This window comes from Stegostoma tigrinum, chromosome 18 (assembly GCF_030684315.1).
Source record: "Stegostoma tigrinum isolate sSteTig4 chromosome 18, sSteTig4.hap1, whole genome shotgun sequence".
Lineage (NCBI taxonomy): Eukaryota > Metazoa > Chordata > Chondrichthyes > Orectolobiformes > Stegostomatidae > Stegostoma > Stegostoma tigrinum.
In genome coordinates, this window is record NC_081371.1 from 52,503,381 (window position 1) to 52,521,848 (window position 18,468).

Consider the following 18,468-nt stretch of genomic DNA (forward strand, 5'->3'; position numbering starts at 1 on the left):
CCGGAGTGCTATGTTTATCCCCACAAGCGGGTGGAAAAGATTCCAAAGTGCTATTCTAGGAAGAACAGGGGACTCCTGGCCAAAGTTCTGAATGCCAATTAATTTTTAAAAAATTGTTCATTTACTGTATTGCTGTTTTGCAGGAACTGTGTAGGCAAACTGGTGACTAAACTTCATTGGCTGCGAAACAGTTTGGGAGAATGTACAGAGATAATGGGAACTGCAGATGCTGGAGAAAGGTGTCTGATGAAGGGACTAGGCCCGAAACGTCAGCTTTTGTGCTCCTGAGATGCTGCTTGGCCTGCTGTGCTCATCCAGCTTCACACTTTGTTATGATTAGATTAGATTTAGATTAGATTTCCTACAGTGTGGAAACAGGCCCGTCGGCCCAACGAGTCCACTTGGGGCTAAGTAACTTATTTCTTACAGGAGTGTGGAGGGAATCCTTAATGTACAGGGTGAATTAGCACAACAGCACACTGCAGCAGACAGTGTGGATATTCTAAGTAATAGCAAATTCCATTTCTGTGTGGGAAAGTAAGTTGAGGAAAAGAACGAATTCATGCCATACTGTTGGCAATACTTGACACCCTGATCAATTTTGCAACTAACAAGTAACTTTTGATTTCCAATAACTGCTTCCTGAAATCAAATGCACCAATTACAGTACAGCAAGAGATAATGGGAACTGCAGATGCTGGAGAATCCAAGATAACAAAGTGTGAGGCTGGATGAACACAGCAGGTCAAGCAGCATCTCAGGAGCACTAAAGCTGACGTTTCGGGCCTAGACCCTTCATCAGAGAGGGGGATGGGGTGAGGGTTCTGGAATAAATAGGGAGAGAGGGGGAGGCGGACCGAAGATGGAGAGAAAAGAAGATAGGTGGAGAGAGTATAGGTGGGGAGGTAGGGAGGGGATAGGTCAGTCCAGGGAAGACGGACAGGTCAAGGAGGTGGGATGAGGTTAGTAGGTAGGAGATGGGGGTGCGGCTGGGGTGGGAGGAAGGGATGGGTGAGAGAAAGAACAGGTTAGGGAGGCAGACAGGCTGTCTCTGCCTCCCTAACCTGTTCTTCCTCTCACCCATCCCTTCCTCCCACCCCAGCCGCACCCCCATCTCCTACCTACTAACCTCATCCCACCTCCTTGACCTGTCCGTCTTCCCTGGACTGACCTATCCCCTCCCTACCTATACTCTCTCCACCTATCTTCTTTTCTCTCCATCTTCGGTCCGCCTCCCCCTCTCTCCCTATTTATTCCAGAACCCTCACCCCATCGCACTCTCTGATGAAGGGTCTAGGCCCGAAACGTCAGCTTTTGTGCTCCTGAGATGCTGCTTGGCCTGCTGTGTTCATCCAGCCTCACATTTTATTATCACAGTACAGCAAGAGCCCATTTTACTGATGATGCTTCACGCTTTTGTGGATCCGAGTTTGAAAGATTGTGGATACATCAGGATTTTTGTTTTTAAACATACAGATCAAGGAAAAGGCACATTGGAACATTTTGTTTCATAAAATTAAGCAAATCTTGAAAACTACATGGTTTCTGATAACTTCTGGTCTTGATTGCTTTAACTCACATCTGAGAAAATGCCTCACTGCATCAGGAGTGAGTTTATGGCTGTTGTTTTGGAGAATCTGTTTTATTAGAATTTTTGAGTCGAAGACAGTTAAAGTGTGAGGGTGTGTGCATGCATGTGTTTTGGATTTGTTGCGGTGGGAGGGTGGTAAACATTTATATTTTTATGCTACAAGTTTATGTTAACTAATTCTGCATTTTAGTTGAACAGGTTTTGTTTTATCGTCACCCAATCAGCTCTCAATCTCACAAAAGCAGACGAGAGCATAATGCGAGGAGTTAAATTTAGGGGAAGCTGATGGTGTCGTTATGTTACTGATTAAAGAATTCTGAGACCCATACCTTGTTTGAAGACAATGAGTTCACACCCCATGACAGTAGCTGGTAGAATTTAAATAAAAATAATAGAACTAAATACAATCTAGAATCATTTCAATAATGGTAACTATGAAACTGTCACAAACTCATGTAGTTCACTAATGTCCTTTAAGAAAGGAAATCTGCCAACATAACCTGGTCTGGCTCATATATATGACTCCAGATTCACAATTTGTTTGACTCTTAACTCTGAAATGAGTTAGTCTGCCTGTTAGGGATGGGCAACAAATGCTGGCCTCACCAGCTACACCAGGATTCCACAAAAGAATAACAAAAACAAAGTACTGATCAAGGAAATTACATGATCTGGTTGGGCCTTGCAAAGTGAGGGAAGAGGTGGTATAAAGGGCATAAATTTTGAAATATATAAGACACGACAGCAAGGGCACATTTTGTGGCAATGACTGAGAAGTGTGCTCGTGGATCATGGACACAATGGTTTCAAATAACCCAAATGTTTAGACTAATGATCCAGGGACATATGTTCAAATCTCAGGACTGTAACAGAAGAAGGCGGGGGATATCTCAGAAACACATAACATCCTGATGGGACTAGACAGGCCAGAAGAGAGAAGTATGTTCCTGATGTTGGGGAAGTCCAGACTGAGGAGTCACAGTCGAGGAATAAGTGTGAGCAATTCATGACTGAGATGAGGAAGAATCTCTTCACTCAGAGTTGTAAACCTGTGGAATTGTCACCCACAAAAATTGTGGGGCCAGTTCGTCATACATATTCAAGAGGGAGCTGGATTTGACCCTTGTAGCTAAAGGGATCAAGGGGTATGGGGAGAAAGCGGGAGTGGATGCTGGGATTGCATAAGTAATGAGTGATAGTGCAGGCTCAAAGGGCTGAATGCCCTACTCCTTCCTGCACCTATTTTTATGTTTCTATGTAATTAATGTGGGAATAAATAAAAATAGCTAACCATGAAACGACTGGTTTGTAAAACTCCAACTGGCTCACTTATGATCAGGGGAAGTAAATCTGCCATCCTTACCTGAAAGATTTACATGTGACTCCAGACCCAAACCAGTGAAATTAACTGTCAAGTGCTCTCTGAAATGGCATATCTTGCCGGTTAGTTGCATTAGAGCCACTGGCACATAACTGTACCACATGGTCTGCAGCAGTTCAACCAAGTAATTCACCTGCCTACAGCAAACATTAAAAAACTGTTTCCACAATTATCGCACTGATGTTCTTTTAGTAATTGTAGAGTAAAGGGTTAACAATAACGACTGAGTATGCGTGTAAGGAGCTGCATTATGAAGATATCAGATCACATGAGGCTAAGACCTGATGGGCAACAGCACCAACTAAGCCTTATTCTACCATGTTTATGTCTCTCACTTATAGACAACTCTAACACCTTAGACCAGCCTTGTGTTTGTCCCACACTGAATGATTTTCCCACACTCATCTTTCTGTGATATTGCCTTCCATCAGTTCTGGTGGTTTCATAATAGCATATAATTTCAATAAATAATACCATTGAGACATCAAACAAGACATTATAGCTATTGTGCATTACATCACTTAAACATACTCATTAGCCTAAGTAATAAATTTGCCCTTAAGTATTATTCTGAGGATCAGACGTTGAGTTTGACGCATTATTCTAATTTCCACACATAATCAGAATTGTGAAGGTGAGGATGAGGCCATTCTGTCCATTCTATATGCATCAGTTCCCCAAATGAGCATTATGACTTAGAGCCATTCTCCTGTTTGTGCAGGGTTATGGGGAACATTGATTTGAATTGAAACATCACCAAAGCCTTCTTGAATGCTTCAATTGAGTCTGCCTCCTCCACACTTGCAGGCAGTTCATCGCAGTCCTTTTCAGCATCTGGGGTGGTGGGCAATTATAACATCTGCTTGGTGCGGTGGACTGGTGTGCATAAGATTTGGGTCACTCAAATCTCGGCTACTTTAAACTTGGGCCACTTGGAGGGAGAGGGGTTAGAGGTCACACAATGGCATACTGGAACAGCGTTATCTGGAGATCACAGAAGTATGGATAAGGACTTTAGAATGGCTGTAACTAAACATAGGCAAAACTGGGTGATAACCCACCCTTCTTGGAATATAAATGTGGCAGCTTAACATTAAGAGGGGAACAAATCCATAATGTACGAATTCAATTACTGAAACGTTTTTGAATTTAAAATACAGAGAGTTATTGAATGTAACAGTGCTAGGATAATCAAGCTGTATAAAATTCAGAATCTATTCTATTCCTAAACATGTACAAAACAGAATGGGCATTCAGAAAGTGGCATTGCACTGCAGTATGTGATAAGAATATCAGGTAAGAGATTAGCCATTTTGTCAACGGAGTATTTTAATGAATTATTCACCTTTTTTTAAAAATAAAAGAGCTTCTGAATACTTAGAATGCTGGCACATCGAACTAAAAGCTGTAGCAGTGATATTTAATTTGGAAGTGCAATTTCTGTAAAAAATATGCAGCATATCTATTTCTAAGATCACATCTACCAAAACACTGACTAGTTAGGCACAGGCATACAGCAATGCAAGGGCATTGTCAAACCGCTTTTAAAAACAGCTTTTCAGCTAAACAAAATGATCATTGTGTTCATTTGTGATCAATGCCACATAGAGCAGCAAAAACATAAAGCACTACAGTCAGAGGCTTTGATGGTAATTCAGGGCAGAATAGAGACACCAGCATGGTATTTATGAATAAAGCATTGCAATTTGCTGCTTACGTTGGAAATCTATTCGTCAACGGCAGTTCAACATTCATGAGTACATTACTGCTGCCACGTCCAAGACCTGCACAATATACTGGAACTGAACTTTACAAATAAGTTTTCACTTCAGCTTATTAAAATCTGAGAAGGTGGGGGGGGGTGGTTGGCATCTCAACAGAATGCTTCCACTTTTGGAGGGGATCAAATCTAAAGGTCACCAAAATAAAACTGTCACTAAGAAATCTGAGGGAACGCAACAGAAACTACTTTACCAAAAGAATGGTTAGAATATTCAACTTCATTACCACAGAGAGCAGTTCAGATGAACTGCAGAGATGCATTTAAGAGGACACGAGAGAGGAATAAAATGAATCAAAGGCATGAGGAAATTCTGATGCATTATAAACAATGGCACTAATGCAATGGTTCCAATGATCTGTTTCATTAGCCGTTTTACATAGAATTGTACATTCTAAGTTTCAGCCTAGTAAGATCACAAATAACCTGTTCATTTATGACGAGTGAACTTAATTACATCAACTTCAAAAAAGATATTGAAGAAGATAATTAAAAACAGAATGTTCTGTTTGTGCCTTCTATCAGTTGCTTTTCATCGAAACCCACCATGTAACATCTACAACTCCACTCTCTGTACAAAGGGAGAAGAAACTTGCTTCCACGTCCTGTCAACAGGGCTCCACAAACAGCTGATGACAGTGTTAAAGTGTTTCACTTCTTTGACTCTGTCTGGAACCTGTACCTCCTGCTGAGAAAAGCTTAGCTTCCGGACAGTTTCAGATGATTTGAGGGGCTTTAATGAACGAAGAATTTACAGCGTGCACCTCTTCTTTATTGAGTGCCTTATTCCACAAGTCAGTGCACATGGAGTATTCATCGGTTGAACCAGCTTCCCAGGACAGCTTTGCACTTTTAAAACTTACAACCATCATGAATATGATACGGTATTGGCAATCATGGTGATCCTTCCAAACATTTTTCATTCATGTACTCATCCAAATGTCTTTTAAACATTATAACTGTACATGCATCCACCACTTCCTCTGGAACCACTCCCTGTGTAAAAAACCTTCCCCTCAGGTATTTTTTAAATCTTTCTCTTCTCACATTAAAATTATGCCCGTAGACTTGAAATCCCCCACCGTAGGGAAAGACACCTGTCGTTCACCTCATCTATACCCATCATGATTTTATAACCCTCCACAAGGTCAATCCTCAACCTCTTATGCTCCAGGGGAAAAAAAGTCCCAGTCTATCTAGCCTCTCCCTTTATCTCAAAGCCTCCATTCCTAGCAACATCCTGGTAAATCTCTTCTGAATCTTCTCCAGCTCAATAACATCCTTACTATAACTGGGTGACCAGAAAAGGCCTCACTAACGTCCTGTACAACATTAACATGACATCCTGTCTCCTATATTCAATGCTCTGAGCCTTGAAGACAAGTGTGCTGAATGCCTTCTTAACATTAGTTCTGAGAATTGTTAGAGGCAACTGATTTCAATAAAATCTGGAATAAAAACTGGCTGAACGCCGACCATGTAACCACCGGACCTGAAACATTAACTTTTTTTTCCTTCACAGGTGCTGCCAGACCTGCTGAACTTTTCCAACAACTTTGTTTTTGTTCCCGATTTACAGCATCCACAGTTCTTTTGGTTTTTATGTAACCACTGTTGGTGCTATATAAAAAAAACTTACTTGGTTCACTAACATTCTTTCAGTAAGAAAATCTCCTATTTGTACCTGGTCTGGCCTACATAAGACATCAGAGCAATGTGGGGTCACAAACTGTCCAGGTAATTAGGAATGAGCAACAAATGTTGGCCCAGCCAGTAATGCCCACATTCTGATTGGCTAGATTGCCTTATAAGGAAAAGTGGGACAGACTAATTGTCTGTTGAAATTTAGCAATGTCAGAATGACTTAATTGAAGCATACAAGATCCTAAGGGGACTTGACTGGGTGGATGCAAAAATTATGTTTCCTCTTGTGGGGGGAAATCTAGAACTGGGGTCAGAGTTTAAAGATAAGGGATTGTCCATTTAAAATAGAGATGAGGAAACGTTTTATTGTGAGGGCTAAGAGTCTTTAAAAAGTAGAGGATGCTGAATGTTTAAACAGTTTTAAGACAGACTTGATTACCAATGAGATGAATGATTATTGGGGTCTGTAGGAGCATAGTGTTGAAGTTAAAAACCAGATCAGCCCTGATCTTACTGAGTGGCAGAACAGCCTCGAAGGGCCGAGTAGCCCTTCATGAATGAAACAGAAGTGTTGGGTTATCATTGGACATGAAATTAGTTAACCTGGGTGGGGGGTGGAGAGAGAACTATTTTGTTATGTTGAAACTGTTAGTCAAACAGAAATAACTGAGGTTGGCTAACGACTGACTACAGTCTTAATTATAGACATTGACTTTATGGGCACAGCGTTTTTTGCAATACCAAATGTCTGGATAGCTGAAATAGCAGGATTCACACAAGGAACGGGTTAAGGGTTTTACATTAAATTGACATTTCCTCCACGCTGGCGCAAAGCTTCTACCTCGAGTATTATTTAGCTGGAAACGCGCTGAAAAAAAGACCCTGTTTACTTGACAATACATTCCCAGGATGTGAATCACAATTCAACATGAAAAGCCTGTGCTCCACATGGCTGTTTTATCCATTTTCCCAGTATCTGATGATTTCACAATGTGCTTTCATCATCACTTCCTGGAAGTTTACACCCTGGCTGGAACCAGTTAATCATGTTTATGCAGTTTCTATCTCTGCACCTTCACTGCCAATGTGAGTTCACAAACAGCTGTGCTGCAGCACACGAGTCTATTTAAACTATCTGGCGATTCCTTTGCAAAACGATTGGCAAACAGCGGGGTGGGGAGTTTTGCATTTTCTCCCCCGTCGATCAATAGAAGTTCAGACACGAACATTAGTGTAATGCTAACAAGGCGTTACTGCAAACATCAACTGTTGCGCCTCTCACCGTAAACAGCAACAGGAAGGACTTAGGGTTAAATTTACACAACCTTCCAACTTCAGCAACATCAGGGACACGTGTCCTACTTCAGCGGTGGTCCAATGTTAACCTGTTTGGACATTTGAGTGCGCTGCAAATACACTTCTGAACGATCACAACGTGACACCCAACGTCCTCATTTCGGATCCACTTTTACATACTCTTAGAGCACAACAGTGAGCTGAGCTTTTCCAACAATTTGTTTTGTTTCGTGTTTAAAAAAATAACACACAGGTGAGGAAGGTTAACTCTGATTTCTGTTTACAAATACTGCCAGACCTGCTGAGTTTTTTTCCAGCAATTTCTATTCTTACATCCAAGTTTTTATAAAAAAAAGTCAAGGCCTCGATGCAAAATTACGCTGTAAGTTAGTTACTAACTAGTGACCTATTCCGATTTCACTGCCTTGAATGCTGACTTGCCGCGGGCGAATCTCTTAGTTCAGACTAAAGCAAAATACTGCGAATGCTGGAAATCTGAAATAAAACCAGAGTGCTGGAGAAACTCAGCATGTGTGGCAGTATCTATGGAGAGAGAGAAAAAAACACGGATAACCATCTTGAGTCATCGTTGACTCTTACTAGATTTAGACATTAGATTCGAAATGTCAACTGTTTTTTTCTGCACAGATGCTGCTGAATTCTTCCAGCACTTTATTCCGAAGCATCCTGTCGGGGGAAGACGGGGTGATTTGGAACGGAAAGATTAACGATCAAAGATGCAACTCGCGCTATTGAAATCGCTGCAGCATGTTTCGATGTTACTTTCCCTAATTTTTGACCAATTCATTCACCGCTAGCTTGTATCTTTTTGGGGGGTTGGGTGGGGTTTATTAATAATGATTTTACGGAAATGGAACTTTAACGACGCGGGAGGAAACACTGCAAGTGAAATTGCAGTGTGCTGGGAGATCAGAACATGTTCCCAGTCACCCCCTCCTTCGCCCCTGTCCACGAACTGAACTCCGAACAGCAAGACACCGGGTTGCAGCCGAGCCGGAGCTTGAAGCAAGTCGTCTGGCACAAAATAACTGGAACTACCCTACTTGCAACTGAAGACTGAACTTTGCTGGAAGGCAGCCAAAAAGGGGATCAAGCCATCTCTCTACGGCTGACGCTGGAAGCCACATGGGAAAACAGTCCAAGCTAAAAATCAAGGAATTTAACCAAGGCACCAATAAACAATCAAGGAATGTTTCGGGGTTTGGGGGGGGGGGGGAGATAAGGCAGGGCAATTTGGGGTTTTTTTGATGGAAGTTCGATATTTGAAACATTCTTCAAATCAATCCTAAACAGGAGGGCCCAGTGCTTTGACCAGATTCAAACAGGGTTTTTCATGCTTCCTGCACGTTCGCGTCATGTCACACACTTGCAAACGCCTCGCTCGTTTGAATTGCAAATCCCCTTCTACACCGAGCGGTTTAATAGTTTTTCCCTCTGCACGGAACCCCCGCTGCAACGGCTCAGTTTGGACACTATTGCTTTCGTATGGCAACCCTCACAAACGGATCCGTGACAATGAGCAACCATAGAGCCAGCCCTCTCACACACACACAATAGGAAGCATTAACACATCTTACCTTTGACTTGCGCTTCATACTCGGTTATGATTTCTTTATCTTTCTTATACCTGGCAGGGGTTGACATCTTCTGGCCCCCTCTCCAAACTCTTTCGCCGCTCTACGTGCTGTCCTTTACAATAACGTCCCAAAATCCGTGCCCGCTATCGATGGCATTCACTTGGAAGGCGGTATGGAGTGAGTTGCTGAACACAATCGGAATCTGATTTGGTCACCCCGGTGATCCCAGAGGGAAGAGAGAGAGAGGGGGGGAGAGATGTGCACAGACACCTAGCTACACGGCGATCTGCGCCCTTCGCTGCTGAGCCTGGTGATACTGATGTATAAGTTCGCAAAGCATTTTCGTTTGGTCGCGGTTTGTCACACAACTCTGCGAACTAATGGATTTGGTGTATCAACTGCAGCAGCGCTGACTGATGCCCTCTTCCTGTTTTTTTTCCAGGTCTTAAAAGACTCTTAGAACCTCAGTAACAACCAGGGAGACAGTTCATTTCACACAATCCGCAGCTTCTCTCAGTCTGAGCGGAGAGAAACAGAGAGAATGTTGTGTGGGGGGGGGGGGGGTGGTCAGTGGAAATAGAGGAAATTGCAATGAGGTGCCTAGGATTAAAGTTTACCAGAGCCCCAGCTCCTGCTGCCGGAGAGACTGACTGACTCAGCTTTCACCAGGGACAGCGGAAACCAGCCCCCGGCTGAGATTGATACAGACTCTGACCATTCCCGTCTCCCGTCGCCTGGGCAACGTTCGAAATAGAACGTCTGTGACCAATGGTAGGGCCAGGGGGCGGGGCTCTCACTCCTTCACTGCGCCCGCCTCCTCATCACTCCTTCCCCTCACTTCTCCATCACCTCATTCCTCTTCTCTACTCTGTATTCATCCTCACCTCTTCTCTCTCCTCCATTGCTCCACTCCACTCCACTCACCCTCACTAGTCTTTCTCCTCCTCCTCCTCCCTTTCATTCCTCCATCCCCTCTTCTCTCCACTAGTACCACTCCTCCTTCCCCACACTTCTCCGTCCCCTTCTTCTCCTTCCCACTCCTCTCCCCCCTCCTTCCTTCCCTCCTTTCTCCCATTTCCCTTCCCCCTCAACTTCGTCTTCCTTTCCGCCACCCATCCCTACCCCCCCACCTCTTACTTCTCCCGCCCCCGACCCCTACCCCCCCACCTCTTACTTCTCCCACCCCCGACCCCTACCCCCCCACCTCTTACTTCTCCCACCCCCGACCCCTACCCTCACCCCTTCCTTGGAGAAACTCAGGAGGTCTGGCAGCATCTGTGGGGAAGAGGGTCAAAATGTGTTTTTAGTCAAAACGCCAAACATGTAAGTTTGATAACAAACACGGATTAGACGTTGCCAAACCAGAAAGGTAAAGGACACTGGGCTGCCCACGTAATACAATTCTCCCCAGCACACAGCGATCCATAAGTAATTCTCAGGGGTTCTGGGGGAAAAGGCAGGAAAGTGGAATTGACGATTATTGAAGAGCGTCGATGGGCTGAATGGCTTACTTCTGCACCTACGTCTGATGGTTTATGAAGCGGTGCTTTTAACAGCTTATTGCTGTCTGTTTTAGATTTCCTGCTGCTTCCCCCAGTCGTTTGCCTGAATGAGTCGATCATCGGTCGTTTGGGGGTGGGGATAACTTTAAGTATTCTCACTTACGGCCAGTTATGGTTCGCATGTGGTTATTAAGGATCAGCTCTGCAAATGGGTTTGTCAGAGGTTTCTCCGCCCTTCACTTGTTCCCCCAGCTCTCCACCCTCCCAACATCCAAGTTGGGGAACATAGGCTCCGTTATGAGGCGCTTTTGTTTGCGGAAATACCATAGAAACAAGCCTCCCCCTTATGTAATACGTTCTGAGGAAATGAAAGCCACGTTATTGTGGAAATCACTTCCAGCTGTTAATGCAAGCGAGGGTGCGTGTTTTCACCTCGGAGGTGGACGATTTTAGTCGCTTCCCCCCCCCCCCCAACAAGCACATCATTTATTCTTATCTGCACGTCAGGAGCGTCTTCCTCTGTTTCCTGAATTGATACCAGTTGCAAAATCCTGCAATGCACTTTTTAGTCGCTGTTAGGTGGCACTGCGACGCCAGAAATGTTCTTGAGGGAGGCTCCATGCACGCAATTGGGACGATGTTACCAAAGTTGCTGGAACTGCAAAGGAAAATCTTTTTGAAGAAAAAAAAAGCGATATTTCTGGAGAAACTCACCAGGCCTGGTAGCGTCTGTGGAGACAAAGCAGATTTAGCATTTCGAGTCCAGTGACCCTTTTTCAGAGAAGACTCCCACAATGAAAATCCTGGGAAAATTGTGAGCTATCGGCGCACTTTATCTTTCTAGTATGTCTTCTGTTTGTTTGGAGTGTAGCATTCTCCTGTTTGTCTTTGGTGGGTGAGGAATAGAGTCTTCAGCAACCTGCCTCCCTGTTCAGCAAGGTTTAAGTCATCTCCTGGTGAAGTCCTAGGTAAGACTGTAAAACACAGGAGCAGAAATAGGCCATTCAGCTCATCCAGTCTGCTGCTTCATTCAATGTGATCCTGGCTGATCTGGTAATCGTCAACTCCATTTTCCTGCCCATTCCCCATAATATTTACTGATTAAAAATCTACATATTCCAGCCTTGACAGCCCTCTGCAGTGAAGAATTCCAACGTTCACTACTCTCTGAGAGAAGAAATTCCTCCTCGTCTATGTTAAATGTGCGACCCCTAACTCCGACATTATACTCTACAAGGGGAAATGGCCTTTCCACATCTCCCTTGTCAAGCCCCCCAAGAATTTTGTATGTTGCAATAAGGTCACATCTCATTTTTCTAAACTCCAACGAATACAGGCTATATCTGCTGAACCTTTCCTCACAACACTCAATATCAGCCCAGTGAACCTTCTTTCTGCATAGATGATACATATTTCCTTGTTTTCCTTCTATAACATAGTCATATTGTCATGCAGTATTATTCAGTATCACAGATTTAGAGTCTTGGCCATGAGGAAACATAAGGAGGAACATGTTTTTACCCAAACATGATGGATATTCGATGTCCTTAATGGTGGTGGGAGCAGAGAAAACCAATGATTTTGAGAGGAATTTCGATGGGCTCTTGAAGAGCTACTTGAAGTTAAGGAGTGGGTTTGACTGGATTGCTCCAAGGAAAGCCAACTTTGTTACGACAGGCCGAATAGCCTCCTCCTGGGCCTGAGATAATTCCACTGCTCAGTTATTTCATCTTAAGTGTCTACATGTTGGAAGTCATAGAGCCTATAACCTTTGTACTAACCATTAAGATTATTAGGATTTGGAGTATTTTTGTTTTTGGCATTTGTATGTAAGTAAAAATGTCATTACATATATTATGAATTTGTTGAACATCTGAGACAACTAATGGAAAAACCATAGAAACCCAATGATTTATTTTTGGCCATCATTTGTGATCAACGTATAAATGCCACTTTGTTCTAATAGTTTATAATTCTTCATTCATATACCTTAATCTAAAGACCCCAAGGCACATATCACAGAAGAGCTGGGAGTTCACAACCGATACCTAAAAGGAAGCTTATCTGCTCTATATTACATTGTTGTCTGTGGGGTCTTGCAGTGTGCACATTGGCTGTTACACTTCCTATATTCCAATAGTGGCAACGTTTATAACATACTTCATTTGCTGTGAAGTGTTTAGGACATTCTGAGGTCATGGCAGATTGTAAATAAATGCAAGATTTTTATCCTTGGAATCAGGACAGATACAATAGACTGGGTGATCGCCATCTGTACTGTAACCTTCAATGGGTGGAGATACTTGCGTAAACAATCATTCAAGAATTTTGCACAACATAAGGTAGGTTAAATTGGCATACTGAGCCTTGACTGGTACAAGTTATCTTGACATAAAGGCAACAACAGTAACTTGCATTTGTGTAGCATCTTTACAACAGTGCAACATCCCATAACACTTTTCAGAACTGTTACCACACAAATACTGTAGTTAACGGAGAGTCGGAGACACTAGGGCAAGTGTCTGAGTGCTTGGCCAAAGAGTGCCTCATAAAGAGAGATGAAGAGGTTTAAGGAACGAATTCCAGTACCTGTCTACAGCTGAAGACATAGCCGTCAATGATAGAGCCAACAAAGTGGGAGTTAACCAAGAGACTAGAATTAAAGAATCGAAAGTACCTACATGACTGTTGAGCTGGAGAACAAGATGACTGGGATCGCAGATAGATTGAACAGTGCCCGTAGACCCATAGAACAAATGAACAATGCAATGAACATTGCAGCACTGGAAGCAAGATAGGTCAGTGAATGCAAAAGACAACAAGGGGACTTACTATGGATTAGGATATGGGCAACAGGGTACATGAGAAATCATAGCTACTGCAGAAATATACACTTTTTACACATATCTATATCCAACAGATGAAAGCTGCAAATAAAGCTTTGATTATGTTTTGAAAATGTCAAATTCTGTCTTAATTAAAGTTAAGTGCTGGTATTTTGTTTTGAAGGTAGTGTGTTTCACTGTTTCTCCTGAGGTTTGCCTTCTGGAGACAAAACAGTGTGTAGTTAGAATGTTTATACTGCTCATCATGGATATTTTGTTCCTCTCTAGTACTTGCAGTTTCAGAGAATGTGCATTGTGCCAAATATTAATCTTGCTGAACAGTAAATAGCAATTACTGGGGAGGTGCAATTTAATTCTTTACCACTGAATTTGTCTGAACTCTGGAGCAAACCTACATCAGGAGGTTGGGACTAATTAAAAACAGTAGGTTGAAACCAGAACAGGAACAGAGGTTTAAAACCTGCAACCAAAATTCACTCTGGGCAGCTCTGAAAAGGAGTCATAATAGACTCAAAATATTAATGCTGGTTCTCTCTCTACAGATGCTGCCAGATCCGGTGGGTTTCTCTCACATTCTCTGTGTTTCTGAAGTTCACTGCTTCTTGCATTCTTTAAAGGTCAATATGAGCAACACTGTTGTAATTTACTTGACATCTGTCATTCTGCTAACGTTTTTCTTTAGCAAGGATAACTTGATCTTGGCCTCAGTTTGGCTCAACTTGTGGCATTCTCACTATGATTTGAACATATAACATAGGTTGACATATCAGACTGGCGCCAAGGAAGCAACGTAGCGTGGTTGTTGGAGGCAATAACGTTTCCATGAAATGTGCAATCAGGTCCGCCCACTCAAATGGACATCAAAAAGAGAAGCAACTGTGACCGTTGTCCTTGGCAACATTCAGCTTACAGCCACCACTGTCACAGAATCATCAAATCCCCACAATGCAGAAAGAGGCCACTTGGCCCATCGAGACTGTACTGACTCTCCAAAGAGCATCCCACCTGGACCCAACCTGTCACCCTAACCCTGCATTTAGCATGGCTAACCCACCTAGTCGGCACATACCTGGATGGTAGGGGTCACGGCCAATCCACCTAACCTGCATGTCTTTTAACTGCAAGGGGAAACTGGAGCATACGGCACACACCCACACAGAATGTGCAAGATCCACACAGACAGTTGCCCAAAGCTGGAATAGAACCCAGGTTTCCGGTGCTATGAGACAGCAGTGCTAAACATTGGATCACCAGTATATAGCCGTGTGCCAATACAGATTAAATTGTCAGTACACTATTTCCTGCTGATGGTGCCTTGCTGCATGCAAATTAGCTGCCATGTAACTTCAAAACTAATCTCTTTGCTTTCAAATATTTGTTGCATATTTTGAGCTGTAATGAAGGATGCCACTCAAGGCATTCATTGGCCCAAGTTCTAGGTCAGTTTTAACGTGGAACCATGCAATGGTCTCTTTGAGGCAAAGATATGCCACAGCTCTGCTGTTAGATTCTTTACCATTCCAATGCAAAGTTGGCATTGCCAGTCGGACACACTCCCCCACAAACCAGCCCTTCAGTCATCCTGTTTCCTTTTTATACGATCGAAGATATCACATCATAGCCTCAGATTCATTGCATACTGTGAAACTGCAAGTCATTCTTATTTCACCAAACCCTTGTAAAGGACAGAGGCAGTCTTTTTTAAAATCTCACAGTTCAGCTCTGGATTCAAACTCCTGCACCAGTGGGTTGAAAGATCATTGAAACAGTGCAAGATCTTGAAGTGTTAATTTCAGATGCACCAGAATCTTACATTATGCAGGAGCTGAATGCTGTGAGGTTTGCAGCAGTAAATATTAAACAGAGCTTTCTTGGAATGTTAGAGGGTGCATTGAAAGTGAAAGGGGACCAGTATATAACAATTTGCATTCATGTAACATCTTTAATGTAGTAAAATATCCCAAAGCACTTCACATAGGTATAATCAGACACTGAACTGCATAGGGAAATATTAGAACAGATGACCAAAAGCTTTTTTGTATGTAAGTGACATCTTAAATGTGGATGCTGAGGTTCAGGGAGAGAATTGAAGATCCTAGGCATATAATGGTTCCAATTATACAGTTAAGATTAATGTTGTCATTTGCATCCCCGATTTACATCAACAAAAGGAACCTTCTGCTTTAGGTATGGCACAATGTATCATTAGCATGCAAATCTAAAGCTGCATAGTGATATCCAAATTGTGTAAAACATTGGCTGACTACTGTTGCTATATAATGTGTAACTCTGGGCACACAGTTGGGTATTTAATGGCATTAAAGGGTTATAGAACACTGGGAATGAGACGTTATAGCCGTGGAGAAAGACAACAATCTCAGGCGTTTTCCACTGGAACCAAAAAGGGCTCAAATGCATTTTCCAAGCAAAAGTATTGAAGTGATAAGCAGTGGAAGATTACTATCTGTGACAGGAGGTTCCTGACTCAGCAATATCACTTGAAGAAAGCAGGACTGAGAGACTCCGTTAAATTCCATTCCATCCTTTCTTCGGCTTTAATATGATGAATGAGCTAAAACTCCAAAAAGCAGGAAATCTTTTTGTTTAGCCAATGTTTAGTGTGTGAAGTGTGATACCACACGTAACTACTGTGGTAGTAAAATAGGCAACAGCATTTTACAGGGAATTTGATAAGGATTTGATAAGTAACACTACAAAAGGGAAGAAGGAAAGGGATAGATAACAGGATTAACGTGAGCAATACCAGTTGAAGGCTGACCATTGCCACAAAGAACAGGATTGTGCCTCTGAGTCTAATTCCCATTCCAACCTATTGACATAATGAACTAAAACCCAATAAGGGAACCTTGGCAACACCTCATCTAAAATATAACAATGACAATGAGGAAATGTGGACTTCTCCCATACATAACCAAGAGATTACATGATTTCCTATTGGGGCAGAGTGTGTTGTCTTGCAATGCACAAATTGTGATGTACAGACTAAATGGACCATATGTTTTCACTTTGTCATCTCACATATTTGTAGGAGATAGAATAATATGCTGGAAGTTTCTTGAGAAATGACATTACATCCTATACAGTTTGTGTCCATTTGTCTGATAATGCTGGAGATTCTTAATATAGATGTTTTTATACATGTACAGCTATCAATTTTATATTTGGAAACTAAACACTTACAATATTTTGTTAACGTACTGCCTCTCAGGCATTCCATCAATAGAATAACTTGCAAGAAACACATTCAGCAAGTCAGTTGGCATGAGCTTAAAAAGCAAAGGATACATTACAGGTTTATTTTAGCATATTCACAATGCAAAGGCTGCTAAATTATTTATCAACTCAGCAGTATTTGTTACAGAGAAATGAAGTGGTACATGTAATCTTAATGGGTGAACAGGCGTTATTACAAATACAAAATGGCACTTCAAATTTAATGCCCACTTAAAAATAAAACCTCATTATGCAGTGTGAATAGAACTACCTACTGTAATAAATCAATTTAATGATTGTAGGTCTTTCACTATTGGAATACTCTTCTACAGAATCACAGGAGATAGAATGTACGCTTACTTTCCAGTTGGACTGTTGTCTTGATAGATTTTTTAAAGAACAATCAGGATGGCTTCTTTGAAGACTTAGATTGTGGCAGATTAGAAATGTGTTCTTAATGATTCAGGAGATTGACTGTTCTATAAGTAAATGACCTTTCAGGTTGGTGAATGGTTTATTTCTTCAATGGTCTAAGAATTCTGTGTTTCCCGTTTGTTTTTCTCAATCATGTATCGTCAGGGTGTGTAAACCAAAATCTATTTGTTCCTCTGTAGACTCACACTGCCACCTATAGATTAGTTAAGAAATATGCCCAATAGAGCTGGGTAGAAAGGACTAGTTCATCATAGAATCCCTACAGTGTGGAAACAGGCCCTTCGGCCCAACAAGTCCACACCGATGACCCTCAGAACATCCTGCCCAAACCCTTTCCCCTGTAACCCACCTAATCTACACATCCCTGAACAATATGGGTAATTTAGCACGGCCAATCCACCTAACCTGCACATCTTTGGACTGTGGGAGGAAACCGGAGCACCCGGACGAAACCCAAACAGTCACGGGGAGAATGTGCAAACTCCACACAGTCAGTCACCCAAGGCTGGAATTGAACCTGGGTCCCTGGTGCTGTGAGCCGCCATGCCACTCACTTACTTAACAACTTTCTTGTAGCTAATTGCTCTTTGAAAAACAATTTTTGAAAATGGCTAAAGATTAAATGATATTTGAAAAAGACATCTTACAGACAGGGGATGCAAAAGACAAATGAAAACAAAAAGAGGGTCATCAGCATATTTAGGAAGTGACCAGCCAATGCTATAATTTTATTCACTTACATGGCATTGGGATCTGATATGGAAGTAGTAGAGAAATTTCAATTGGCTGAAAGACATTTTAATTTCATAATATGTTATGACCAGCAGTGTTTAATCTGTTTGAATCTCGAGTGTAAAAAAAGCAGAGAATGCTGCTTCCATTCTGAGGAAGGGTCACCGGACCTGAAACATTAACTCTGTTTTCTCCTCAACAGATGCTGTCAAATCTGCTGAACTTTTCTAACAACTTTGTTATTGTTTCTGGAGAAACTCAGCAGGCCTGGCAGCATCTGTGGAGAGAGAAAACAGAGTTAATGTTTCAAGTCCAGTGACCTTTCTTCAGAAATGTTCTGGTCAGTTGTGACAAAAGATCACTGGACTCAAAACACTAACTCTGCCTTCTCTCTCTACAGATGCTGCCAGACCTGCTGTGTCTCCCCAG

At 42.3% G+C, this 18,468-nt stretch overlaps 1 protein-coding gene across 4 annotated transcripts in view; it reads right to left on the bottom strand.

Annotated features, from left to right (window-relative positions):
- Nucleotides 1-9,914, bottom strand: part of LOC125460846 (SLIT-ROBO Rho GTPase-activating protein 1-like) — a 269,583-nt gene extending 259,669 nt beyond the window's left edge. For 3 of the 4 annotated variants that reach the window (XM_048548950.2, XM_048548951.2, XM_048548948.2), the window contains exon 1: nucleotides 9,291-9,913. In XM_048548950.2, the coding sequence (XP_048404907.1) occupies nucleotides 9,291-9,357 (67 nt within the window). In that variant the 5' untranslated portion in view covers nucleotides 9,358-9,913. Of the gene's footprint in view, nucleotides 1-9,290 lie in introns of all 4 variants that reach the window. The other variant, XM_059652548.1, reaches the window with a different exon arrangement.
- Nucleotides 9,915-18,468: the final 8,554 nt, after the last annotated feature.